At 40.5% G+C, this 25,497-nt stretch overlaps 1 protein-coding gene across 3 annotated transcripts in view; it reads left to right on the top strand.

Annotated features, from left to right (window-relative positions):
• LOC149461360 (kinesin-like protein KIF20A) overlaps positions 1-25,497 on the top strand; it is a 49,796-nt gene that overhangs the window by 22,982 nt on the left and 1,317 nt on the right. For 2 of the 3 annotated variants that reach the window (XM_089678480.1, XM_089678481.1), the window contains exons 10-18: positions 499-570; positions 799-945; positions 4,759-4,921; positions 5,582-5,743; positions 15,791-15,930; positions 16,124-16,289; positions 17,451-17,526; positions 18,365-18,426; positions 22,727-22,837. In XM_089678480.1, the coding sequence (XP_089534606.1) occupies positions 499-570; positions 799-945; positions 4,759-4,921; positions 5,582-5,743; positions 15,791-15,930; positions 16,124-16,289; positions 17,451-17,526; positions 18,365-18,426; positions 22,727-22,837 (1,099 nt within the window). Of the gene's footprint in view, positions 1-498; positions 571-798; positions 946-4,758; positions 4,922-5,581; positions 5,744-15,790; positions 15,931-16,123; positions 16,290-17,450; positions 17,529-18,364; positions 18,427-22,726; positions 22,838-25,497 lie in introns of all 3 variants that reach the window. The other variant, XM_089678482.1, reaches the window with a different exon arrangement.

Genomic DNA, 25,497 nt, shown 5'->3' with positions numbered 1-25,497 from the left:
CAGGCATGCAAATAGGAGGGTGTGCTTAGCTGAGAAAACCGCTCCTGAAGACTCCTAGGATGTATGACATCACTTGCCTAGGTCTGGAAACCAGGAAATAACTTAAGAAATGTAAAAATGCAAAACCAGTAAATGATATAATTTCCTATCCACTTACTAATGCTAGCAGCATAAGGATTAAAAATTAGTCAATGCTGATTTGGGAGAGTGAAGTTCCAAAGTGCCAAAACAAACCTGCTTCTACTAGCAACTACTTGGCAAATTACAGCATAGCCATCCTGGTTTTTATTCTGTTCTCAAATGCTCTATATTTGAAAGATTCTCTCCTTTTTTTTTTTTTTTTTTTTTTTAATGTGTTTTTATTAAAAGACTTCACCTTGAAGAAAAAGGAATTGCTATTTAAATATCTCCATAGAGCATCAGAGGTAAAATGGAGAAATTGTATTTTTTAGGTTTAAATTGCTCCTCTTATCTAAGCATTTATACTTTGTTTTCCAGCCACAGTATATTTACAATTCGGCTCCTAAAATTAAGCAATGGTGATGATCCCAGTGTTCTTGGAGTGTCAGAGTAAGTGCAAATACTGCTTGTATTGCATGAGAACTGTACATCACTGCTTGGTTCTTTGTTTTTATTGCTCTCTTTTCACATTTTGCTTTAGACTTGTGCAGGGTAAACGTTGACTAATAATTTTCAGGGCTTTTAAACCAATGCTGCACCATAAAGTATCAGAATGGCCCAGAGTGCAGGCAGGTTCATTGTATCACGTTGTAACTGTTCTCTTTTGCCATTGTGCAGAATGTCTTTGTGCGACTTGGCTGGATCTGAGCGCTGCAATAAAACACAAACTGTTGGTGACAGATTGAAAGAAGCAGGAAACATAAATAATTCTCTGCTCATCCTTGGAAAATGTATCGCAGCTCTGAAACACAGTCAGAACCCCAAGTAAGTTCACTATGCCTTGTAGCAGCATCAAGAAATTTCGAAGAGGGATTTTTCTCATTTTGGCATTGAAAGCTTGCATAAAGTAAATGCCAAGCAATTGCCCACCACGCACCCCATCCGACTAAGGATGCATTTGTTACAGGGGCGGCTGGGGGGCATGGTGATAATTGCCCTGTAGGCCACTCTGATGCCCCATAAAAAGGCCACAGCCAAGACTGTCTTTAACACCCATTGAGCTTGTGCTGCCAGCAAATTGGGGCCCCATCAGGGCCAGTTCAGAATCTTTGGTCACTCACACAAATACTAGTACCCATCTGGAGACCCGGTTCCGGCTGCCCACTCCATGTCAAATTACTGGTTGCTAGGACAGCCTGGCATCTAGCAACCAGTGACTTATATGCAGAGACTTCCAAATTCAGAGCGGAGGAGGCTGTAACTATTCTCCAGACCTCCTCCGCCTCCTAGTGCTCCACCCCCTCCAGCTTCTGCCCTGCTGATGGTGACAGTGGAAGAACTGAGTCTGAGGTGAGGGGGGACCAGGGGCGAACTGACCATTCAAGCACTCGGGCACTGCCCGAGGGCCCGGGGTTAGTAGCGGGCCCCATAAAATGCCCCTGGTACTCCTTTTTTTTTTTTTTTTTCTTTTCCATCAGGCTTTTTTGGGTGTGTTTTTGAGTGTGGGCAAGGACACAGGGGCCCCATGGTCCCCTATTGCCCGGGTGCCCCATGAGTTGTCAGTCCGCCCCTGAGGACCCATAGAGCTGTGAGAAGGGGAGCCAGGAAGAGGATGGCACAGTGCTGGAGGACAGAGAACCGGAGGTAGAGGGGAGGAGGAGGAAGTGACTGAGAGGAGGAGACACCAGACATCTCACAGCTGCACTGACTGATCAACCACTGATCAGTCCCCACACTACACGGCTGTGTCCATTCATCCACCCTGCACTAACATGCTTTCCTCCTCTGCTTCTCTACACTGACAAATTTGTCCCCTCAATCATCCTGCATGGACAGACCTGTCCTGTCCTCCATGCCACCCTACATTGATAACCCTGCCTCCTCTGCTACCCTGCACCAACAGCAGTGTCACCTTCTCTACCCTCGGTGACAAATGAGTACAGGGGGAAAGCTGACAGGCTGTAGTGATCGCTTTGATGGATGTCTCCTCAGGCTCAGCAAGCTGAGGAATGGGAGCCTGCTATGCTGGTATTTGTAGTGCCACAGTTTCTTCTCTTGTCTTGCCCCCTTTCTCTCGCCTTGCCCCCCCCCTTACACCTTACTGAGAGTGCTTTTATCACACTGAAGCATATTTTATAGCTTTAAGTGGTTGTAAACTCCTTCGTATACCCAGTAAAGGGACTATCCCCAGGATATACAGATATGAAACCAATGCTCCTACATAAGTTGTACCTGAATGGATGAGGAGAAGAGAATGCTGCAAATAAAACAAAGTCCAGAATGTAAAAACCTTGTCTGAGAGTTCAGATAGATGGTTACACTCTGCAGAGCTCAATGAGATCTGAGAGCTGATCGGGGGGAAGAGACTCACATTCCTGCACACAGGAACAGAGCTAACTATGGTCAGTCTGCATTCTGGAGCTTTCACCCCGGTCACCTTTTTGTCTTTTCCTCTTGGTGTCAGGAAAACTTGTCAGAAGTGATTCATGCCTACGGCCACATCACCCTGAGTGCGCCTGATCTTGTCTTATTTCAGAGGCTAAGCAGGGTCGGGCCTGGTAAGTAACTATGCTGATAGTGGACGGAGGCAGCAGACACAAATGACACTTGGTGCTCTGGACTGAGACCAGTACACACTAGAGGGTTGGACTTTGTTCATATTACATGTCTGAGGTTTACAACCACTTTAAAGATTTCAGGTTCAGTGAGAAGCTGTAAGCTTTAAGCTATGCTTCAGCGCTAAAGGAGTCCAATTGAGCAGAGAGTGCCTGGGGTGGGAACAGGAGGGGGGGGGCAGAGTCGCTGCACCATTTGGCCTCTGAGTTGTGCTTTCCCCTGGCCCAAAAGTTACCAGTTAGCCCCTGATTTAGCAACTACCCTGGCCTCAGGTGGTACCAAGTTACTTCTGCCTGGCAACCCAGAATGAACCAAACTCTTACTGCTCACTGCCTGTGTTCAAGCTATTATGCTTGTTGACCAAGCTTAGGATCAACTACAGCTAAACAATACGCCTTCTATCTCTTTTCTCACTAGCTTTAAAAAAAAAAAAAAAAAAAAAAAAAGCAGGTTGATTAAATTTTAGCTTTTGGCTCCGCTGTACCCAGCTGAGCAGCAATTTATTTTCTAGGTCTGGTCAAGTTGATTGCTCCTCACTGCCTCTGGAAGAAGCTTCCAGAAATAGAGTAGGAGGGTCAGCTACTGTGATATAAATATTTTTTTCACCTCAGCCAATCCTTGGGAGGTAAGCTCAGAAGGTGTCGCTTTAGAGCAGATAAATGTCTGGGAGGGTGATGCAGAAGAACTACTGCTGTTAGGCCTCAGCAAATACTATAAATGAGGGCCCGAAGGACACTGCCTGTAGAAGCTGGGTTGGAGAGGAAACCTTTCACCGAAGAGTGTTTTCAGGTGAACTGGTTAGGGGCTGCGTCTGGACATTGTGAGTAAGACTAGGACCTTTCACCTATAGCTCCAGGTGTGTAAGTGCTTTGAGAGTGACATGCCAGAGGTTCCTGCTTATATAGTCTCAGGATAACTGGATGTTGTCCTCTCTTCAGTATCATTGAGAGGCTGCTACTATAGGGCCCAATACTGCTGAATCAAGATTTTTCAAGAAATCTGTCCTCAAGACCTGCATGTGTTTGAGTATTTTGCACCCTCAACCTTCCTTCCTGCCTATGTTTAAGATATGCACTAAAACTTCAAAAGACATCCCTAGCCTGAGCCTGAATTTTGTCAGTGGGTTTTTTTTTTTAAACTATCTGGGCCTGGCAGGCTCTGAACTGGTAAGGGAGACCTGGGTTATTTCCAGAAGCCCCTTCAGGGGCTGTTATTAATGGTCTTTGATAGCTTTTTAAAATGGGCGATGTGCATGGATATAGAGTTTTGCCTATAGTGGTAAACTGTATACACTGCTTTGAGCCAGACAGTTATCCTGTCATTTAAACGTTATGCAACACAAACACAAGCTATGGGTAATAACTAAAAACCATGGGCAAAGAAATTGATGTGGGTCTAGTCCTCTCACTAAATATGATGTAGCATCATGTACAGCCAAGAACAAAAATGTAATGGTGCAACTTGCCAGTCGTTTGATGTGGTGTCTGCATTATTTTTCTTTATTACAGGCCTTTTTCATTTGTTTTTACCTGGTGATCGTGCCCATGACACACTCCCTGGTCTTGTGTGACAACGGTCACTCAATGTACTGTAGGTCTCTAATTTTCAATCACACCTGGATGCACTGTTTGGGCAATTCCATGGCAAATGTTTAATGTTGATAAAGTTAAGTCATGCACATACTGCTAAAAATGTGCATTTATCAAACAATATTGGGGAAAGTAAAAGGATCAAGGCAAAAAAGATGCTTTCTTGTATTCCTAGACTAGAATTACCTCAGAAGCCTGTGGATGGACATATTGAGGCTGTGTTGGCCTATGCTAGGTTTCCTTGGCTTTTGGTGGTTCTTTTTTTTTTTTTTTTTTTTTTTAACTGTGAAAAGTAAAATACCTGTCATGGAATAACTAGGTCAAGCTAAAATATTTAGAACATAATGACTCTTCTTAAATTCTACACATTTTTGATCCCGTGCCCAAATATGGCATTTGCTGAAATGTATTTTTTTTTTTTTCACACGTTTAGAAAAGCAAGCTATGTTCCCTTCAGGGAAAGCAAGCTAACCCGGCTTTTCCAGCCCTTCTTTTCTGGTAAGGGGAAGGCTTGTATGATTGTCAACATCAATCAGTGCGCCTCTACATATGATGAAACCCTGCATGTCATGAAGTTTTCTGCTGTTGCTAAACAAGTAAGTATTGGGCATTTTGAATAGGAAATATAACTGTTATTTTTAATGACTTCATTGGATTATCATTGTAGTCTTATTTATCTTGACAGTGTAAATCAGACTAAGGAAAAGCATTTTATTTGGTGGTATATACATTGCTTAACTAGGGGTTGGGGAAAGACCTGGCAACCTACCCTGTAAAATAATTGCTAAGAGAATTAATGGAAAAAGTCGCTTACGAGTGACGGCCCATGCAATCGCCAAGGGTCGGATACGACTGAATGGATAGAGAGAGAGACGTTGCTTAATAGTTTAGCAACCCCAGTAGGGTGTATCAGCTGTGTTTTTCCTGCCTCATTTGGACTGTAGATGTACCTTCACAGAGCAACCAGAACTACTTCTCATTACACGCATGCCATGAGCTTGCAACCTGTAACCTGTTTAATGGCCAAGGCTAGTGAAGTATTTAACTGACTTGGGCAATATGGTTCTGCTGGGTAAACAAAGCGTTAGTTTAGAAAGAATAGTTAGGTGGTCATCTGTTAGGTCATGCAAAACAAAGTAGTGAGGCCATATCTGGACGGCAGATACTGTGTGCATTTTATTTATTTATCTGCTCAGGATTTTGCCACTCAAGGAAATTGTTAGCCATTTTAAATAACATTTTTCTTTAATTTAAAGGTTGTTCAGGTAATTCAGCCCAGAAACTTTGATTTCATTGCTCCGAGAATAGTTGGAAAAGATGGCAAAGTCATCACAGAGATTGATGCTGATGTAACTATTGAAGACCTTCTTTCTGAAGATGAGGCTGAAGAGATGGACACGACTGTTATGAGTCCAGAGGTAAATGGGTGGTCTAATAAGCAATTTCATACATCAAACAACTTGGCATTAACTACACCCTGAGGGAGTTTAAAGGTGGCACCTGGATACAAAGTGGTTAAGACACATTTTAGCTTGTAATAAAATGAGTATAATGAAATTCTCATGAAACAGCGCTTCACTTCATATCACACAAAATTAGTAATACAATTTATACATGTATAATAAGGAATAGGGATGGAATAGGAGTTGTCAATTCTTCCACCAAGGTGTAACAAAGTGTATTTAAGAAAGTAAAGTCCACCTTGATAATTCTTATGAGGACAGTCTTTGTATTCCAAAGATTCACTCAAACACCTCTATCTTTTAAGTGACTAACACCCCATCAAAATGAACTCTCACCAGATTATGGCGAATACCAAGCATAATGCTATAGCCTCCTTTTTAAGCTCGCCGGTCACCACCATTCAGACAAATCCCAATGGGTCCAATGCATAAATGGAAAATACAAATGCACCACATAGCATGACTCCGTTTTAAAAACTTTATTGCCAATATCCCCCCCCCTTTAAAAAAAAAAAAAAATCACTCACATAAATCATAAAAATGAACGCATCACATAAATTCAAGCAATGTTCACCACGTGAATAGTAACGCTGACTTCTCACCACGCTTCTGTGTACAGCCCGCTGTTGCACTTCCGTGTGAGGGAGGTTTTGTCACTTCCTTTGAACGTGCTGACATCACGAATGATCACGAGTGGTCACGCTCTGACTCGTTTCATCATTGCAACTTCCTCTGAGGGTGTGACCATACCTGAAGACAGGTGGACATGTATATTTAAATGGACAATTGAAGGGTTAAATAGGACAGGCTTTACATCTGCTATCTAGTGGGTGAATACCACTACAGCGGTTCACATTACAATACCAGAGCTTTAACAACTTAAAAAAATTCATTCTTACATATATAAAAAATACTGATATATCAATTTAATAACCCCAATTAACTTCTCCAAAAAAGTTACAAATAAACTTCAATAGTCGCTTATAAAGCCGTTAATTTCTCTCTCTAAACACTTGGAAACCAGAGAATCTGTCATACATTTTAGCTTGCAAACCTAATTCTTGTATTAAGAACCACTGAAGGGTCTGCAGGTCCTTTCAGTCACACCAGTTTCTATTGTGCTTATTACATGTTAAATTTCACACGCTGGTGCTCCACTCATTTCAGCAGGGGATCCGTGAGCAGATCCCATTCTGAATCAGAAGAACATATATCCAAGCCAATTTAGGTTTTGTTGGAATTTTGACAGCATGATGGTTCTATGGGTAGTTGGAGGTAAGATTTGTGTCCTTCTTTTTTTTTTTTTTTTCTTTTTTTCCTGTCTGGAAGGACTGGATGGTTGGCAGAGGTAAACTGATACAAGTCTATTTACATCTGTCTGCATGAAGTTTCCAATCGGGTCCACCTAGGAACTGACAGGAGGACCTGACCTCAGAAAGACTGTGTGAAAGGGGCCTTACAATTCCCCAATAGTTCAGTCAGATCAAATTATCTACTGTAATTTTTGGTGATTTATTAAATAGGATCTAGCTCCAACAATTTACACAGCACTTTACAACCTAAGGGCAGACCATACAATTGCAATACAATTCAATGCAGTATGAATCAGATGGCCCTGTTCATTAGAGCTTACAGTCTAAGAGGGAGGGTCAAAGGATACAAAAGATAATAACTGTAGGGGGATGAGCCAATGGAGAAAATAGAAATACAGTGGTAAGGTGGGGGCAGGATAGGCCTCTGTTCACTTTCAGACGATCCCTGAAAGCCCTTTTCTTCAGAGTAGGAAATGGCCAGTCAGACAAATTTGGGGTAGGGAGTTCCATAGGATAGGAGAGGCTCGAGAGAAGTCCTAGAGGTGAGCATGGGATGAGGAGACAAGGGAGCTAAAGCGTAGAAGGTCTTGGGAGGAACAAAGAACTAGAAAAGCTACAATTTCTGGGGAAATTGTGTGAAGTGTTCTTGCCTCCACCAGTAGTCTACAACTGGAGTAGGCGGAGTAACTGGGTGGAGTGGCTTGAGTAACTGTTGTGTGGTTGGAGTAACTGAAAAAGTTGGACTGGGCAGAGTAACTTTTATGGAGTGGGCAGAGTAACTGTGTGGAGTGTTTGGAGTGAGTAAAGATAGTAAACATTACACTAACCAATTGATCAAATGGTCGTAGTTTTAAAAACTATAAATCCTACAGGGAAGAGCTGTATATTGTGAGAATCACAAGACCCAGACCTACATTTTGATGCATAGTATGTCTCTGAAATATTAAAAATGAAGGCATGGTCGCAGTTTAGAAATTGCCCTTCAAATTTGAGGTGGCTAGAGTGCAGTTCCAATGAATGTCAATGGGCAGGGTGAGTTGCAAACAAATGATCATATTGTGAAAACTGTCAGGACTATGGCTTAGCCGTGGACATTCTTAGTGGCAGCAGGGATAGCTGAACGTTTTGATAAGATTTGTGTAGGTGGCCTTGAAAATGAGTGATGGCAATTTAGAAATCATGTCCTGATATTTCAGCTCACACTCTAGCTTTGGTCAGCTCCCACTCTAGTTTTGAACATTCCGCCATTAATTCCTATGGGACCAATTTCACCACAAAAACGCCGATATTTCGTGAAACATTCCACAAAGTAATAGCACACCAATCGGGAACAATCCGCACGTTTCGGTATATTACTGTTTATGTAGTGTAAAAACTGTGGGAGGGGTTAGGGTGGTAAATTTGGCTATAATATATATGTGAAATAACAGTAAGTGGTCTTGCCATGCAAGAACACTTAATGATTTGGTTGGTATTTTGAGACTAGATTAATGATGTAGTTGGGGGCTGAGTTGTGGATGGCTTTGTAAATTAGTTTTTTAAATTTAATTAGTTGGGTGAGCGGAAGGCAGTGGAGAGATCAGCAGAGATGGGTAGCAGACACTGGTTAGTTGGTAAGGTGGATGAGTCTGGCAGCAGCATTCATGGACTTAAGAGGGGTAGCCTGTGTAAGGTAAGGCCTATGAGCAGGACGTTGCAGCAGTCGAGATGAGAGATGCCCAGGGAACTAATTAGGAGCTTTGTGGGTTCATTGGTTAGGAAGGGGCATATTTCAAAGATACTGCATGGGTTGAGGCAGCAAGCTTTGGGCATTGATTGGATGTGGGGTTAAAAGAATAGTCCAGGATTATACCTAGTACCTAGGTTATCTAAACGTGCCCTTTTTTTTTTTTTTTTTTTTCTTGCAGTCTGGTTGTATCCTTTTTATCTTGGGTCAGACCTATTCTCTCCATGTACTGTAGAATTGGTATAGAAAAATGCAGTAAACGTTCGCTATTGAGTGGACCTATACACAGGAAAGAAATTAGAACTTTTGGAATGGGGGCAAGCACAACCAACCAACCAGATGTAAGGCCTTGCGTACACATGAACTCACCTAGTCGTTAAACTCTCCTCTCAGCAGAAAAAGGCTAAAGGTGGCAAAAATGTGTATAAACGCAGTACTGCATTTAGCTCTTTGACTTTTATTCACTTGATTGGCCAGAGTATTTTCCATTGACATAGATAAACTGCTAAACGTGGCTAGCAGTTAACTGCATTTACATGTGGCTTTGCCGCATTTAGCGTATTTTGGCCAAAAGTTCCTCTCCTGAACGTGTTTTTTCTGCATTCAGAAGAGGAACGTTTAACTGCCCCTAAACTCTGTTGCTCCTTAACTCTGTTAAGTGTACATTGACAGTCTTTTGAGTTGTGTTCAGTGGCTTTGGCAAAAAAACAGCAAAAGCTCAGCAGTGTTCATGAGGACTAAACAAGGAAATATTTTGTGCTGAACAAAATGACTGACTTTGTGTTAACTATATGGATTCTGCAATATAAAATGCCATCATCCAAAAAAAATCTTCAGTTTCATTTGCTAAGTCATACCAATGCACTTCAGTACATATAAAATAAGTAGTGAGCGCTCTAAAAGATGTCAGCAGCTAGAACACATTAGGCAACCATAATGCCTTAAATATAAACAGTCAAACTAAAATAATGAAGTGCAGCGCTAAGAAGAATAAAAAGTCAATAGAGTGATAATCTGGTATCACAATGATAAACTGTAGAGGTACGGAATCCCACGGCTTCCACTTTATCAGAGTAACAGAAATGCGCACTCACCGGAAACGCATGGGTTATGCGCATGTGTGATTATGCATCACGGGCAATGGGAACATCAGAATCCAGGCAGCCAGGCGTCTCCCTCACGGTGGGTCATCACAGACTCCTGTAACAGGTCCGGGGGATCCCCTTAAGGTAAGCCAGGTGTTCCCTTCTCCAGGAAAAAACCTCCTCTCAGAATGGCAAAAGTGCTTTCTCTATGGGAGTGAAAGCTCCAGATAGGAGCCCCAGAAAACAAATGCCCAAAATAGTGTAGTATGTTCAAAATCTCAGGTTTATTCATCAAAATAGCAGCAGGACAGTAAGCATATGGTACATCATGGTATGTGAAGTACATAGAGTAAACAGATGCAGTACTGACCCCCAGTGGTGTAGAACGCCGGGCCTCCTCGTGGCTCCGGCGGGTATATGACGTCACGCTCTGTACAGTTCCTCCTTAGGCCTTTCGTGCTAAAGGCACATCATCAGAGGGGAGACTGCACAGCAGCGTGACCGACGCCAGTGTAAGAAATAGGGGAACTGGCACATGCGCAATGAGCCGCGGCCATTTTCCCGAAGACAAACGCGCACTGCGCATGCGCGAGCACGGCAGCGCCATTTTGCCGTGGATCCGCGATCTACCATGTAATGAGGAGGAGACAGAGAAGTCTCAATGTAAAAACCCAGACACGATTGTTAACTGTGTCACAGACCCCAGGGAGTGAACTGTAAACAATATGTCACAGACCCCAGGGAATAAATAGTAGATGCTATACCTTTATAGGGAGTGAAAGTGCCAGTATCTGTAATATTAACAGTGCACAAAAATGAACTATGGGGTATAGAGATCCCCTCAGTGAATGGCATAAGCTATATAACGGACCACGGCAAGATGCAAGATACAAACGCATACATGTTACAATAAGGAAATAAGATGAGGATATAAAATTTTAAAACACAGATGTTAAATATATCATGTATTGGATCTGGCAGAATAGTATATCTAATATCACAATACCAGACCCAGTCAGGATATCGAATAGAAGCCCCATAATAATGATATATGGAAACAACAGAAAATCAGGATAAAAAAGGGTAAAAAACCCAAAACACTTTAAAACCAGAAGAAAGTGAATAGAAACCGTATACTCCTTCCTACGCCCGTCGCCCAAATAAACGCAAGAAACAGGGCGGGAGGGGGCAATTAATGATAAAAAAGACTGGTATAACAGTCAGAGTAGGTATATGATAAAATGTCAAATACTAGAAGTTTAAGCATATGGAAAAAAATCTCCCATGATACATTTCAAACACTAAAATGTTATACACATAGAAAAATGATATAAGCTTGGGAAAATAACTCTCATGCTGGAAATAAACCCAAGGTGATAGTCCAACATAAATAAAACATAATGTACAAAGAAAGCTCAAGTCACAATATATGATTAGATGAAAAATAAAAAATATGAAATGAGACCGTCAGTTGTTAGCAATGAAGCAATTGACGTCTACCTCAATGTTGTGGCCCAGAGGATGTAAAGTTTGGAGCTCAAACACCCATTTGGTTTCGGCTTGGGAAACTGCCCTAGTTTTATTAATACCCCTCCAATGGTTACTGATTACATCAATCCCAATGAATTTGAGTGAAGAAGGGTCTTTATTATGGTGGAGGCGGTAGTGGTTAGATAATGAGTGCTCCCTGAAACCCTTCTTGATATTGGAGACGTGCTCGCGTAAACGGTCACGTAGACGTCTTGTTGTCCTGCCAATATATTGTTTGTGGCAGGGACATTGTAGTAAATACACTACAAATTTGCTATGACAAGAGATGAAATGTTTAATGTTATAAATTTTTCCAGTAACTGATGATTGGAATGTACTGATTTTCCTCTTTCTGGTATTGTCACACTTACAGATGATGCATTTATTGCAGGGGTGAAACCCTTTTAGATCCTTAAACAGAGAAATGTTATTAGGAGGATCCACAACATTTGGTGCAATCATGTGCCTAACAGCAGTTGCTCTCCGAAATACAATTTCCGGTTTCTCCGGTAGTATTGCTGTTAGAACCGGGTCCATTTTTAAAATACCCCAATTGTTATTCATTATTTTATTGATTGCCTTATATTGGGTTGAAAAGGATGTGACAAATGGGCAGATTTTTTTCTTTTGATTATTCCTTGTTTTATCAGTCAGCATGGTGTTTCTATTCATCTGCGCCACTACCCGAATAGTATGATCAAGGGTTGTCTCACTATATCCCTTCTCTAGAAACCTGTGTTTTAAGATATTGGCCTGAACGTGAAAAGTCTCATAATCCGAGCAATTGCGCCTGATCCTCATTATCTGTCCTTTAGGGATATTAGACAGCCAATTGGGATGATGACAACTCCCAAGAGGGATAAAGCTATTGCGATCTGTTGCCTTAAAGAAAGATCTAGTGGTAATCCTGCCCATGTAGTTGACAAGAGTTAAGTCTAGGAAATTGATCTCCTCACGGCTATAAACATATGTGAGTTTGATGTTAAGGGTATTATTATTTAATGAGTTAAAGAAGTTTATGAGAGACTCCTCCTCCCCATTCCAAAGAAGCAAGATATCATCGATATATCTTTTGTAAAACAACAGTTCAGGCCAATCTCTGGCAAAAATAAGGTCCTCCTCCCACCTAGCCATAAATAGGTTTGCCAGGGAGGGGGCAAACTTTGCCCCCATTGCCACGCCTCTTGTTTGCAGATAGTAGTCTTTATTAAACCAAAAATAGTTCTTTAACATAGCAAATTCTAAAAGCTCTAGAATGAAATTCTTCTGGGTGACAGGTAAGGGACTGTATTGTGTTAAAAAGAAATCAGCCGCTTCCATGCCATCATTATGGTTAATGTTTGAGTATAGAGAAGCGACATCCGCTGTAACCAAAAAGGTGTCGGGAGAAGTAACTAGGGAGCTGACCTCATTTAGGACCTGTTTGGTGTCCTTTAAATACGCTGCAGTTTGTAAAACGAGTGGCTGGAGGAAAAAGTCCACATATTCACCAATCCTAGAGGATAAAGAACCAATACCGCTTATTATTGGCCTCCCCGGTGGTTTTATGGGGTCCTTATGAACCTTCGGTAATATATACAAGACTGGTAACTTGGGTGCTGTTGGACATAAATAGGACTTTTCTTTCTTATTCAGAATACCCTCTACATACCCCTTGTTAATGATGTTTTTAAGAGAACGTTTGTACTCTATTTTAGGATCCTTAGGTAAACGAACATAAGTGGTATTATCACTCAAAATGTTGTTAACCTCATTGATATAGTCTTCCTTGTTGAGAACCACTACACCCCCACCTTTGTCTGCTGGTCTTATTACCAAATTCTTCCTTTCTAATAATGATTTAATGGCTTTAGTGTCGCCTGTTCTGTCAAAAGATCTCTTAAATGGTATTTCCCTCAATTCTTTCAAGACCTTGTCTCTAAATAGATTCACATACGAGTGAGTTTGTGGGGGAGGGTTATAGGTGGATGCATTGCGTAGATTAGAATGAGTGTATATTCCAATCGATACATCCCTATTGATAGGATTATTCGCAAAATACCTTTTCAGGGACAATTGTCATGCGAACTTATGTATGTCCATATAGGTTTCAAACTTATTAAGGTTTTTTGATGGGGCATATTTCAATCCTTTATCAAGCAAGTGAAGCTCTTTTTCTGTAAGGTTAGTTCCACTAAGGTTAAAGATACCTTGTGTGTTTACACCCTCCTTTTCTTTGGAGTGTCCATTTGTTCTCTTCCCTCCTCTCTTTCCCCTCCTGTGTCCCTTCTTTTTCTTGTATTGCTCACCCCTAAAAAAGGCTGATGGGGATAATTGGTAGTTTGTTGATAGTAATCAGGATTTTGTTGCTGGTTGTAATAGTAATCCGAATTGGGTGGTGGTCTGAAGTTATTGTTAAATGGTTTATTATTGTTCTTATTGTTATTATAATTAGCTGGTCCTGATCGGGAGTTGTCATGTTTGGGTTTATGGTAATTACCTCTGTTGTAGTTTTTACCCCCTTTATTAGTCCTGGGAGATGAGTATTGTGTATTATGTTGCCCTTTAAACTGTTGAGGTTGGTATTGGTCATAATTATACGACCCCGAGGGGTATTGATTCCCATACGACCTATCATATTCATTATGAGGATAGGGATGGTGATTTTCAGATGGAGCATTAGTGGTATTTGAATACCAACGGAAATCTCGTGATCCTATATTATCATCATGAACGTTCTGCAAAGGTTCATATCTATTGTAGGTAGGTGGAACATAATGTTGATACTCATGATCTCTCATAATTGGCCTGCTTTGATTTTTATTTGGTCCCATCATAGGAGGTATGTGGTTAGGGACTGGTTGGTTAACAGGGTCTAATTGTTTCTGCCAATCAAAAACCATTTTGTCAGAATAATCTTTATAGTCTCTATTATATTTTTTCCTCTTTTTAATTTTCTGTTCTTTTTCCACCCCTTCCATATGAACCTTTAATTTGTCGGATTCAAATTTATATTTCTCATTATCTTTAAAAGGGGTTAATTTCTCTCGCACTAAATTAATTTCTTTATCCAAATAAGCTAACTTTTTCTTTTTGCGTATAATGAGAAACTTTAGAAGGTCAATGCCAGTGTTATTAAAAAATTGGTACCACTCAAAATGGCTACTAGGATCCTCCGAATCTGGGCGTACGTCCCACCGGAGTGATCTGGGAACCATCTGTTCTTTAATATACTTTTCCAAGAAAGATACATCCCATAAGGTTTTAATTTCGGCAGTAGTTAGATTTTTTAGATGTACAAAGAGTCCCTTTAAGTCATCACTGTCATCATTATCTAATGTGTAGAAATCCTCAGGGATTGCGCCCCTTGAGGATCTGAGATCAAAAATGTCCCCCATATTACAGTAGGATACTAAGTAAAAACAAATGAAGAGCAGCTACAAACTGATAATGGTAAATAGAAGTACATATAAAATAAGTAGTGAGCGCTCTAAAAGATGTCAGCAGCTAGAACACATTAGGCAACCATAATGCCTTAAATATAAACAGTCAAACTAAAATAATGAAGTGCAGCGCTAAGAAGAATAAAAAGTCAATAGAGTGATAATCTGGTATCACAATGATAAACTGTAGAGGTACGGGATCCCACGGCTTCCACTTTATCAGAGTAACAGAAATGCGCACTCACCGGAAACGCATGGGTTATGCGCATGTGTGATTATGCATCACGGGCAATGGGAACATCAGAATCCAGGCAGCCAGGCGTCTCCCTCACGGTGGGTCATCACAGACTCCTGTAACAGGTCCGGGGGATCCCCTTAAGGTAAGCCAGGTGTTCCCTTCTCCAGGAAAAAACCTCCTCTCAGAATGGCAAAAGTGCTTTCTCTATGGGAGTGAAAGCTCCAGATAGGAGCCCCAGAAAACAAATGCCCAAAATAGTGTAGTATGTTCAAAATCTCAGGTTTATTCATCAAAATAGCCGCTTTTCTTCTAGCACTGACTTCCTTTTCAGCTCTTTGGATTTTATTACATAACATCTTGACAGCCAAGAAAGTCTGTTCTGGAAGAATGGTTTTTGGCTGTATTATGCCCAGCTACTGTCGGTCACTACGGGTACCACTCTGATCAAGATCTAAATGTGGAAGTATCTCCATATACTGGGGGAGGGGTGGTCAGGCCCCTTCCCAGTCCAATCATCCTCTGCCTATCCATAGTTCAAGGCTTGACTATGTTGATTCTTGGCATGCAATTTTAGATATAGTGGTTTATCTGAGCAGCAGAGATTTTATAAAGCAAATATGATTGTAATTGGTATAAAACATTTTTTTTATATTGTATCTGGTGGTGTCATGACTGTTTAATCCAATAGGATCTTTTGAGAAAGATTGAAGAACTGAAGGAAAAGCTGATGACTGAAAGACAAAACAAACTGCTTTTGGAACTGCAGATCAGAAAGGAGATGGGGGAAGCAATGTATCAGCAGATGGTTCATCTTGATGAGACTTGGAGGTATTTGGTCCAAAAGTGAACTTGGAAAGATAAAACTGAACAGTTGCTAAATTTATTTTTGTTTTTCATCACACTTGATAATTGTCCTGTTCATTTATTTGAGAACTAAAATATACAGTATGTATTATAAAAAAATTTTTTTTTCTTATTGTGACCTGAAGTATTGTATTTTGGCACTGCTTTTTAACACTAGTAAAAGGTTTGAAGACTTTAAAGAAACCACAGAGGAACAACTGGAAAGCAGACTGGAAATGTACAAGAAAGCCATAAAGAATCATGCTTACCGTCAAGCAGTGGAAGAATTGGATGAGAATTATGTGCCATATGAAGAGTTCCAGGCTGAACAGGAAAAAGTAGAGGTCAGTGCATAATTTTTCCTGCTTTGCTGATATCGGTCTGTACAGTCAATGGAGTTTGGGTTAATTCAGCTTACAATTGTGAATTCAAGTTAACACTTTACCTTGGAAAGTGTGTGGAAATGCTCATGAATATGGTAGACTCTCAATTTTTTTCAGTAAGTCAACTTGGTATCCCACTGGAGATGTCATAATGACATAGGAGTATAAAACCTATTACAGATAACCACAAATGTTCACATAGGTAGAGTCTTGAGCATGTCAATGAGCTTTAAAGCGGAACTTTACACATAATGTGATTAAAAAAAGTTCTTTAGTAAGGAAAATACATTACACATTAATAATTATGCTACTATAATGTAGTATGTGCTGTAAATTGCCTCCAGCATTGCTGCTGTTTCTTCTTGCTGGAGGCTGCCATTTTTCTCAAGCTCAGATCCCCTGAGCAGCAGTAAATCTTTAGGCTGTCAGCAGATTGGCCTCTGTTTTTGGCAGAGTGCAAAAAATAGCAACTAATCATGTATGGTGCGGGGTTAGACAGTGAATTATTATTTGGGATTTATTTAGCACCAGCAGTTTATGCAGCTCTTTATAGCATAAGGGCAGACAGTACTAATACAATACAACTTGATACAGTAGGAATCAGATGGCCCTGCTCTTTACCACTTATGATCTAAGAGGGAGATACAAAAGGTAATAACTGTAGGATGAGCTGATGGGGGGGGGGGGGGCATAGGTGTATATAGGAATAGGCATGATGGGCTTCACCTGAAGAGAAGAGTTCTCAGGAATGGTCTAAAACTGGACAAGGTAGGTGATGGTCAGTCAGATTGGGGTAGGGAGTTCCAGAAGAATTATTGGATTTTAAACAGTATATGTACTTTTAATGTTTTGCGTATCTATACCTACAAAAAGGACTTCCTGAAGTGATCTAGCAGGACCTAGTTTTCTGATTAAAGTTCCACTCGAAGTGGGTTTTGCGTTTCCATATGAGAAACTTAAACTGGTACCATCGACACAAACCCAAAGCCTCTGGAGAGACCCTTACACATCTACTTCTACAATCCCCATGGGGCATAGTGTGACAGTCTCAAGCAACATTCTTGAGCAAAGACAATACCACTTTCTAAAGTAGACCTCTTAACTTTTACATTGTATCTACAGGAGAGGGATCAAAAGATAGAAGAACTTGAGATTGCACTGGGACTGAAGAGACAGTCTGACGATGAAGCCATTACAGGTGCATACTTTCTTTTTTTAAGAGGAAATCCAGAATGTTTAGAATGTTTCCGTAAAGCCAATTGTACTTCTTTTCTAGTTTTAGTACAGTTACACGTTTTTACATAAATCCCCCCAACCTTGAATTCTTGACTTGTCTGTCCCAGCACCTCATAGAACCTTCACCTTGTGGCCTGCTAGGAGTTGTGCAAACTCCTTTTGAGGTCTCATGCCTGAGCCATGCATGTACAGCAGAATCCACATTCATTGTATAGCAAGACCAGGGGCGGACTGACAACTCATGGGGCCCCTGGGCAATATGGGATCATGGGGCCCTTGTGTCCTTGCCCAAATGCAAAAAAGTCTATGAAAAAGGTACCAAGGGCATCTCATGGGGCCCCCTACTGACCCTGGGCCCTCGGGCAGTGCCCAAGTTTTTCCAAATGGTCAGTCTGCCCCATCCACCACTGTTTCAAATCAGACTCTGGGTTGAAACTGGAATGTTTGTGTCCCAACAGGCAATTAACAGCTTCAGGAGGAGTCTTGTAATGGCAGCCTATTCTTATGATGGGCTTCCTTTTTAAAGTGTTGCGCATGTTTGTGTGTTAAATATTAAAGGAGGGGATTGCTACAATGCCACTTTCAACCATTTGGTTGGGGGTGGAGGAATTTTCATAAAGATGCTTCAAGATATTTAATGGGAAAAGATTCCTTGCACGTGTGTCAACCCAGAGTATAATTTTGCATGAAATCCTATTTTGTTAGCGTTATTTTTCACATCTCAGATGTGCTGTGAGGAATGGATTACACTTCAGGAAACTAGTTTAATATCCTTATTGCGCTATATTGTTGTCCTTCAGAAAAGGATTCCGTGTCTGGAGCCATTGAAGCATTAACCAAACGCAGCCAAGAAAAAGAAAAGGTAAAATATCGATCTGTAATTAACTCAATAAGTGGTGATCCAAGTAACTTTAAGATGGTTATACTGGACAACAAAGGTTTTGCTTCCTGAACACTTTTTTTGGTGTATCTTAAAGATTTTTGGCTGATCACAAGAATAAGCTGTAATTTTTGACCTATCGCATACCGTTTTATAGAAATCCTGTGTTTGCAATTTGTAATACCGGCTAGCTATACTGCACGCATGAAAGAACATATGAAAACATGGAACTGCTTTGTGCACAGCTGCATGCACATCCAGTACACCAAGCACAACTGGAATATCTGTGGAGATCAAACAGTAGCTCTGCTGCTTGGAATGCAGCTCGGATATACAAAGTACTGTTGCATGTATGAATGGAACAGTCTCGCAAAAGTTGCATTGCAGTAAAAAGAAATAGATACTCCAAAAGCAATTGGTTCCAGGGCAGAAAAATGTGGCACATGAACAATTTGTTCATCTGACCAAGATATTTTTGCCCCCACATCTCCTAAAACTCAGACTGATGAAAAATTTCAAGACTGCAATCAAAAAATAAGGTGTAAGTTTTGAAGATGATTCCAAGAATAATTAATGCCTAGGTTAAGGTGATTGTAGCCGTATTCGTGCATTTGCGACAAACAATTGAGTACTGTCCATGATACTTTTTTTATTTGCACTAACGTACAATTTTGAGGACAAGCTTTTGGGGAATGTCCCCTTCTTCAAGGTCTAAGCAGTACTACTCACAAAGTTTTAGCAGACTGTTAGAGATGTGGGGGATGAAGAAAAAAAAAAAGACTAGCGATAAGACACAGCAAAAGCAAAGACTGGGGGGGGAGAGACAACACTAACAAAGTGTGTCATGTTTGAGGTGATGGTCATAAAACTGTTGAATAATGAATAACCTGGAGGAAAAATTCCTGAACAGCATGGAACAAAAACCATGCAGATACTATCGCTATATTGATGATATTTTCATCATATGGACAGATGGTGAAGAATGCCTACAACAATTTTACTCATTGATCAACACTTTTCATCCATCAATCAAACTAAAAATGGAATACTCACACACACGTCAACTTCCTAGACACCACAGTATACATCAGGGATGATACGCTTCACACCTCAATATACAGGAAACCCACTGACAGATGCAACTACCTCTACATTTCTAGCTTCCACCCCCAACACATGAAACGTGCCATCATACACAGTCAGGCCATTAGATACCACCGGATATGTTCTGACCCAAGAGACAGAGATAAACATCTCGGGACACTAGCAGACTCCTTCCATAAGAAAGGTTACAAGGACAAAACTATCAGCATAAACACAGCCTTGAGAAACTGGAGAGAAAATCTACTTCAGTACAAAGAGAAAAAAACAACCGTGTACCTCTAGTAACCACATACAACCCAGCACTAGAGGGAATAAGAAATATAATCAAAGCTTTACAACCCATCATAACAGAGGATGGAACTCTGATAGAAATATTCCAGCAACCACCAATACTGGCCTTCAGACAACCCCCTAATCTCAGAAATAAACTAATCAGTAGGAAACGTCCTTCTGATCAAGATGTCACAAATAATGGAAGCAAACCCTGCAATAGAAAACGCTGAAAACTGTGCAACCAAATCAATCCATCAAAAAGTGTCAGACACTCAAAAGGGATCTTCAGTATCTCTGGATCATACAGCTGCACTTCCAGTAATGTTGTGTACCTTATCCAGTGCAGAAAATGTAGCAAAGGATCTTATGTTGGCGAAACAGGACAGAAGTGGCAAACAAGGATGAATTTGCACAGACATACCATCAAGGAACAAAAAGATGACTTTTGCACACCTGTGGGACACCATTTCTCACAACCAGACCACACTTTGGGAGACCTCCAATATTTTAGTTCTTAAGGGAAATTTCAAATCCATTCAGGAAAGAAACTTTTGAACTAAGAATAATTCTATTTGACACGAGATGACGGCCTTAATTTGGACATGGGATTCCTCAATCATTATCCAAGTTTTATGACTATTGCCTCAAGCATGACTCCCTCTGTTAGTGTTGCCTTCCCAACCCCCCCCCCCCCCCCCAGTCTTTGCTTTTGCTGTGTCTTATATCTAGTCTGGGGTTTTTTTTTATCCCCCACATCTCTTCTAACATTCTGCTAAAACTTTGTGAGTAGTACTGCTTAGACCTTGAAGGGGACATTCCCCGAAAGCTTGTCCTCAAAATTGTATGTTAGTGCAAATAAAAAAAGTATCACGAACAGTACTCAATTGTTTCTGCCTAGGTTAAAGAAGGCATTTTTTTTTTTTTTTTAGTGGCAGCTCTAGAGACTGTTGGCCCCTTTTTGGGACTATTCAGGTATTGGGATCAACTGGGATAAATCCGTATAATTCCCACTGCACCCCTCAGCTCCCCATCCCATTATTGGTGCCCCCCTTGTATGGGTTTCCCATCTCCTCAATCTTCAACCCATAATTTCTTGATTAGTTCAAATGTGTGGTGTGGAAATCTCTACCATTAACTCCTGTGGGTCATGTTAACCCTATAAAGATGACATTTCTCTCTAAATTTCTGTGTATATTTTGCCACATCCTGGTTCCAGTTTCAATAGTTTTTTAATAAAATTGATCATATTAACTCATTTATGTGGGCAGGTGGTACTCCCAGTATTACTAAAACTACTCTGATTAACACTATCCCGATGTGGTCTAGCCCTTCCCTGTTTTCTTAAATAACACTGGGCCCCCCTGTCTTGGCGACCACTGGTGGTTCTCCCAAACCATCACCAATCCTGCTGTTACCCTGGAGGCTGTGCTGCTTGGCTCCTACTCAGAAATGAGTAATCTAGTATTTTGCAGTCTTTGTTCTAACCCCAATATTACTTTTCCTAAGAAAATTACATTCCAGGTGTGGAGGCAAGCGAGTGCTAAAGTTTGATCAGTGAACACCTGGTTACTGTATATTCCCACCCTCACACTTTATTTTTTACTGGACCCCTCTGAGTCTGGCATAAAAGCGTATTATCATGCCTGGGAAGAAGGGAGGGGAAGAGGTATCTAAATACCATGACAGTTTGAAATCCTTGCACCACATGTCCCATTGGATGTTTTTCTTCCAACTTCCACATGCTGCCCAGTTCCCAGGTCCTAGTACTCTTCCCATAATCTTGAGCATTTTTTAATCTCTGAGCATAAAGTTAAAACTTTCCTTTTTTAAATTTGTATTTTTTTAAATCTGGATACCTCGAGAGCAGGGGCGGACTGACAACTCATGGGGCCCCAGGGCAATAGGGGATCATGGGGCCCCTGTGTCCTTGCCCAAACTTGAAAAAACCTATGAAAAAGTTACCAGGGGCATCTCATGGGGCCCCCTACTGACCCCGGGCTCTCAGGCAGTGCCCGAGTTTCCAAATGGTCAGTCCGCCCCTGCTCGAGAGTTACTCAGCACTTTCAGACATGGTGACAGGATATACCCTGATGCTGACTGATGACTAAGAGGAAGGTATATGTAAGGCCTCCCTTTTGATATTGACTAGAGATAGACCTGTACAGTTGAAGTTTCTACAGAGTCTATTGCTCACCCCCACAGACTGTTTTATAATATGAGAGATGCTGCGTGCCCTATATGCCACACTGCGTTTTGTATGTTTGGTTTTTTTTTTTGTTTTTTTTCACCTGGTATGAGCTGTGGTGGCACATATCCATGCGGTGAGCAGCCTGATAATCCCTGTAGACTCTCTTTTATACTATAGGTATTTGTGACACAACATATAAAAAGTGATTTGTGTTCCATGCTGCCTACAACACTACAAAAACTTTCCAAATGGAATTGTCAGACTTCCCCCTCCAACCCTAACATATGGCAGTCAATGGTTAATGTGGCCCTGCCACTTCATAAACTTATGTGACACAATTGTCCTAACAAAAATTCTGATAATGAGAGTGTAAGGTATAGTTGTATACGCTGATACTACTGATCCTAAGTTTTGGCATAAGGCTTTATTCATGCATATTTATAAACTAGGAGGCCTGATAGCCCCAATTCTTCTAGGTCACTTTTCTTCTTTCTCCTCCTTTCCTCCCTCCTCCCTTGTTATTTATCAAGATTCCTATGGGATAGTCATTCTGAAATTATACTTATGATTTATGATGGAGCTCTTTGCTGAACATCACATTTTTTTTCAAAACTTCTGCCTTCTGAAAAAGTGTTTCCAGGGTTCTGTGTATTTTTCTACACTGGGGTAGGTATATACAGTAGCCTGTCTAATATAGAAAAAATTCTTGTTTGATAGATCATTGTCGGTCTGCAGTTGCAGTTAAAGAATATTAAAGAAGAAAAGTATTTACAGATAAGACGACTGACTGAAGAAAATGAAATATTAAAGCAGCACATGAAAATAAAGGTAAACTATTTAGTCAACATTGAGAAAGTATTGGAATTAAACCAACAAACTTGTTTATCCACTTGCCTATGGGGCACTTTTACCTTGACAGCCAATTTTCAGCTTTCAGTGCTGTCGCACTTTGTCAATTGCGCAGTCATGCAACACTGAAAAGAATTCTAAAAATTTCATATGGGTATAGTGTTTCATGACCGCACAATTGTCAAAGTGACAGCCCTGAAAGCTGAAAATTGGGTTAGACAGGAAGGGGGTAAAAGTGTCTGGACAGGAAGTGGTTAAATATCACCTAAAGAGAGCTCTATTTGTTTGAAAAGAATTCTAAAAATTTCATATGGGTACAAACAAATAGAGCTTTCTTTAGGTGATATTTAACCACTTCAAGTCCGGACACTTTTACCCCCTTCCTGTCCAAGCCAATTTTCAGCTTGCAGGGCTGTCACTTTGACAATTGTGCGGTCATGCAACACTATACCCATATTAATTTTTCAGAATTTTTTTGAGACAGATAAAACTTATTTTGGTGGTATTCACCGCTGGGATTTTTATTTTCTTTTGCTATATAAATGAAAAAGTATCTTTCTTCTATAATCTTGGCCAAAATGTGTTCAATTATCTTTTTAGTAAAAAAAAAAAAAAAAGAAAATAACCCAAATTAGTTTATAATCAAAAATGTTTTCATTTAAATTTTTTTTTTTTTTTTTACTGTCACCCTAGCAGTACAGTACTACTTGTGGGGGTTGATGGTTTTTTGTTTTTTTATTTACACTGATTAATCTTTACACCCATAAAGGCTGTAAAAGCAATCATTTCTATTTCTCTCTGGCTGTATTCTTGCAGCCATTGAGAAATACTGTGTGAGCTGTGATTGGTCACAGCTTGTCACATGGTACAAGGCTGTTGTGAATAGCCTTGTACCATGTGATCTGTGATCATTCAGAGATTTCACTAGTAGTAAGCAATGATGTCACAAGTGACATCTTAACTACTGTTCATGTGATCACTGATTGGCCAATCAGTGATCACATGATCGGGACCTCACACAGAGGTCCCGTGCAGCGATCGGTAGTTTCTATTATAAAAGTTTGCAAACCGGTAATTTTTCTCCTTCACTGATGTATGTTGATGAGGCTGCACTGGTGGGCAGCACTGATGAGGCGGCACTGGTGGGCATTGATGAGGCTGCACTGGCTGACCACAGATTGGCAGCACTGTTAAGGTAGCACTGATAATCTGTGCCCTGATCAGTGTAGATCTCCTTTCACACTTGCTAGTTATTGTCAGTACTTTCCTCATGCTGAGACAGTGTAGTACTGCTGATAACCGGCAGGTGTTTACATGGTGATCAGATGTCCTTGATTACGTGGTAAAGGGCTGCTGTGATTGGCCCTTTACCATGTTATGCGACCAGCTGTATTTAAAGGACACAACAATCAGAGTGCCAGGCAATGCGGTTCTGGGAGGATGTCATCATTTGGCTATAGTGCAGTCAGGAAGTGGTTAATCAGGTAAGTTTAATATTTAGGGACACTGCCTGATGCTGTTGTGTCACTAGCAAAAACACACACAAAACACACACACTATATTTAGTTAGACTGTAACCAGCCTGAGTTTTTAACTTTTTTTTTTTTTTTTCCCCTGACTACTGGTCCTACTTAATATCGGTAGGTTGATTACTCCACGGTGACAGGCAGCAGAAAATGTCCCTAAAGCAGATTACACACTAGTAGATCACCTATATTATTCTTTCATATGAAAATTCTTTGCAGAATCAACTGGACAAATGTCATTCGAAAGTCTTCACAATTTCATTACTTTGGAATGGAATGAAATTCACTTTTACTGTTAACACCTAAATTTAAGAAAAAAATTTCCATCCTGCTCCTTCAAATTTTATCACTGTGGTCAAAAACAAATGTCATTTTGACACCTGTGAAGAGAGTCTGGAGTTTGCTACACCACTCCGATCTCTTAAAGAATCATCAATACAAACATCATAAAACACTGTGGAGATAGTGAGATGTTTGTTTTTTTTGAGCTATAAACTGCACTTATTTGTAACCACCTGTCTCATAGTTCCAACACCCCATATATACTTACAATACAAGTGGAAGCAATCAGGATCAGCTTCCCAGTCACCACAATTAACAGCTTCACTATAAATACATATGATCTTGGCTATACTACTATGTGCAAAATAATTTTGAAGTATCCAGGTAAGTGTCATGTCCTGCTGTCCATCCCAAATCAATCCAAAATAAACTCAATTGCATAAAAAAGGTGAAAAAGGGAGGACCACAAGACCCAGCATAACCAATACTCCAGCAGTTTGCAAAAGCCATGACAGACCCCCGCAAGCTGTAAAAACACACAAAGCATAAATTGCTCAACCAAAATAAAGACACAATATAAAACCATCAATTATCAAATATAAATGCCAGACTCGCATTTTTACACCACTATTAGAAAATTTAAGGACTCTTGTTCTTAAATGTTATCTTGGCTTCCGCATGTGATGCCAAGAGTAGGTTATATACCTCAGCATTCCAAGGTGGTGGCAGCAGTCTAAGCCATCTGGTAGAAAATAGACCCATGGTTCTCAGACCCTATGGAACTTGGGCATGGTACCCTGTAAATTTGAAATTGGTTCTCATTAAGTAATG

Source organism: Staurois parvus, unplaced genomic scaffold (genome assembly GCF_062004578.1).
Source record: "Staurois parvus isolate SC_StPar_1 unplaced genomic scaffold, SC_StPar_1.0 ptg000205l, whole genome shotgun sequence".
NCBI lineage: Eukaryota > Metazoa > Chordata > Amphibia > Anura > Ranidae > Staurois > Staurois parvus.
Note: the sequence above shows the minus strand (reverse complement) of the source record. Positions and strands in the feature narration are given on the sequence as shown.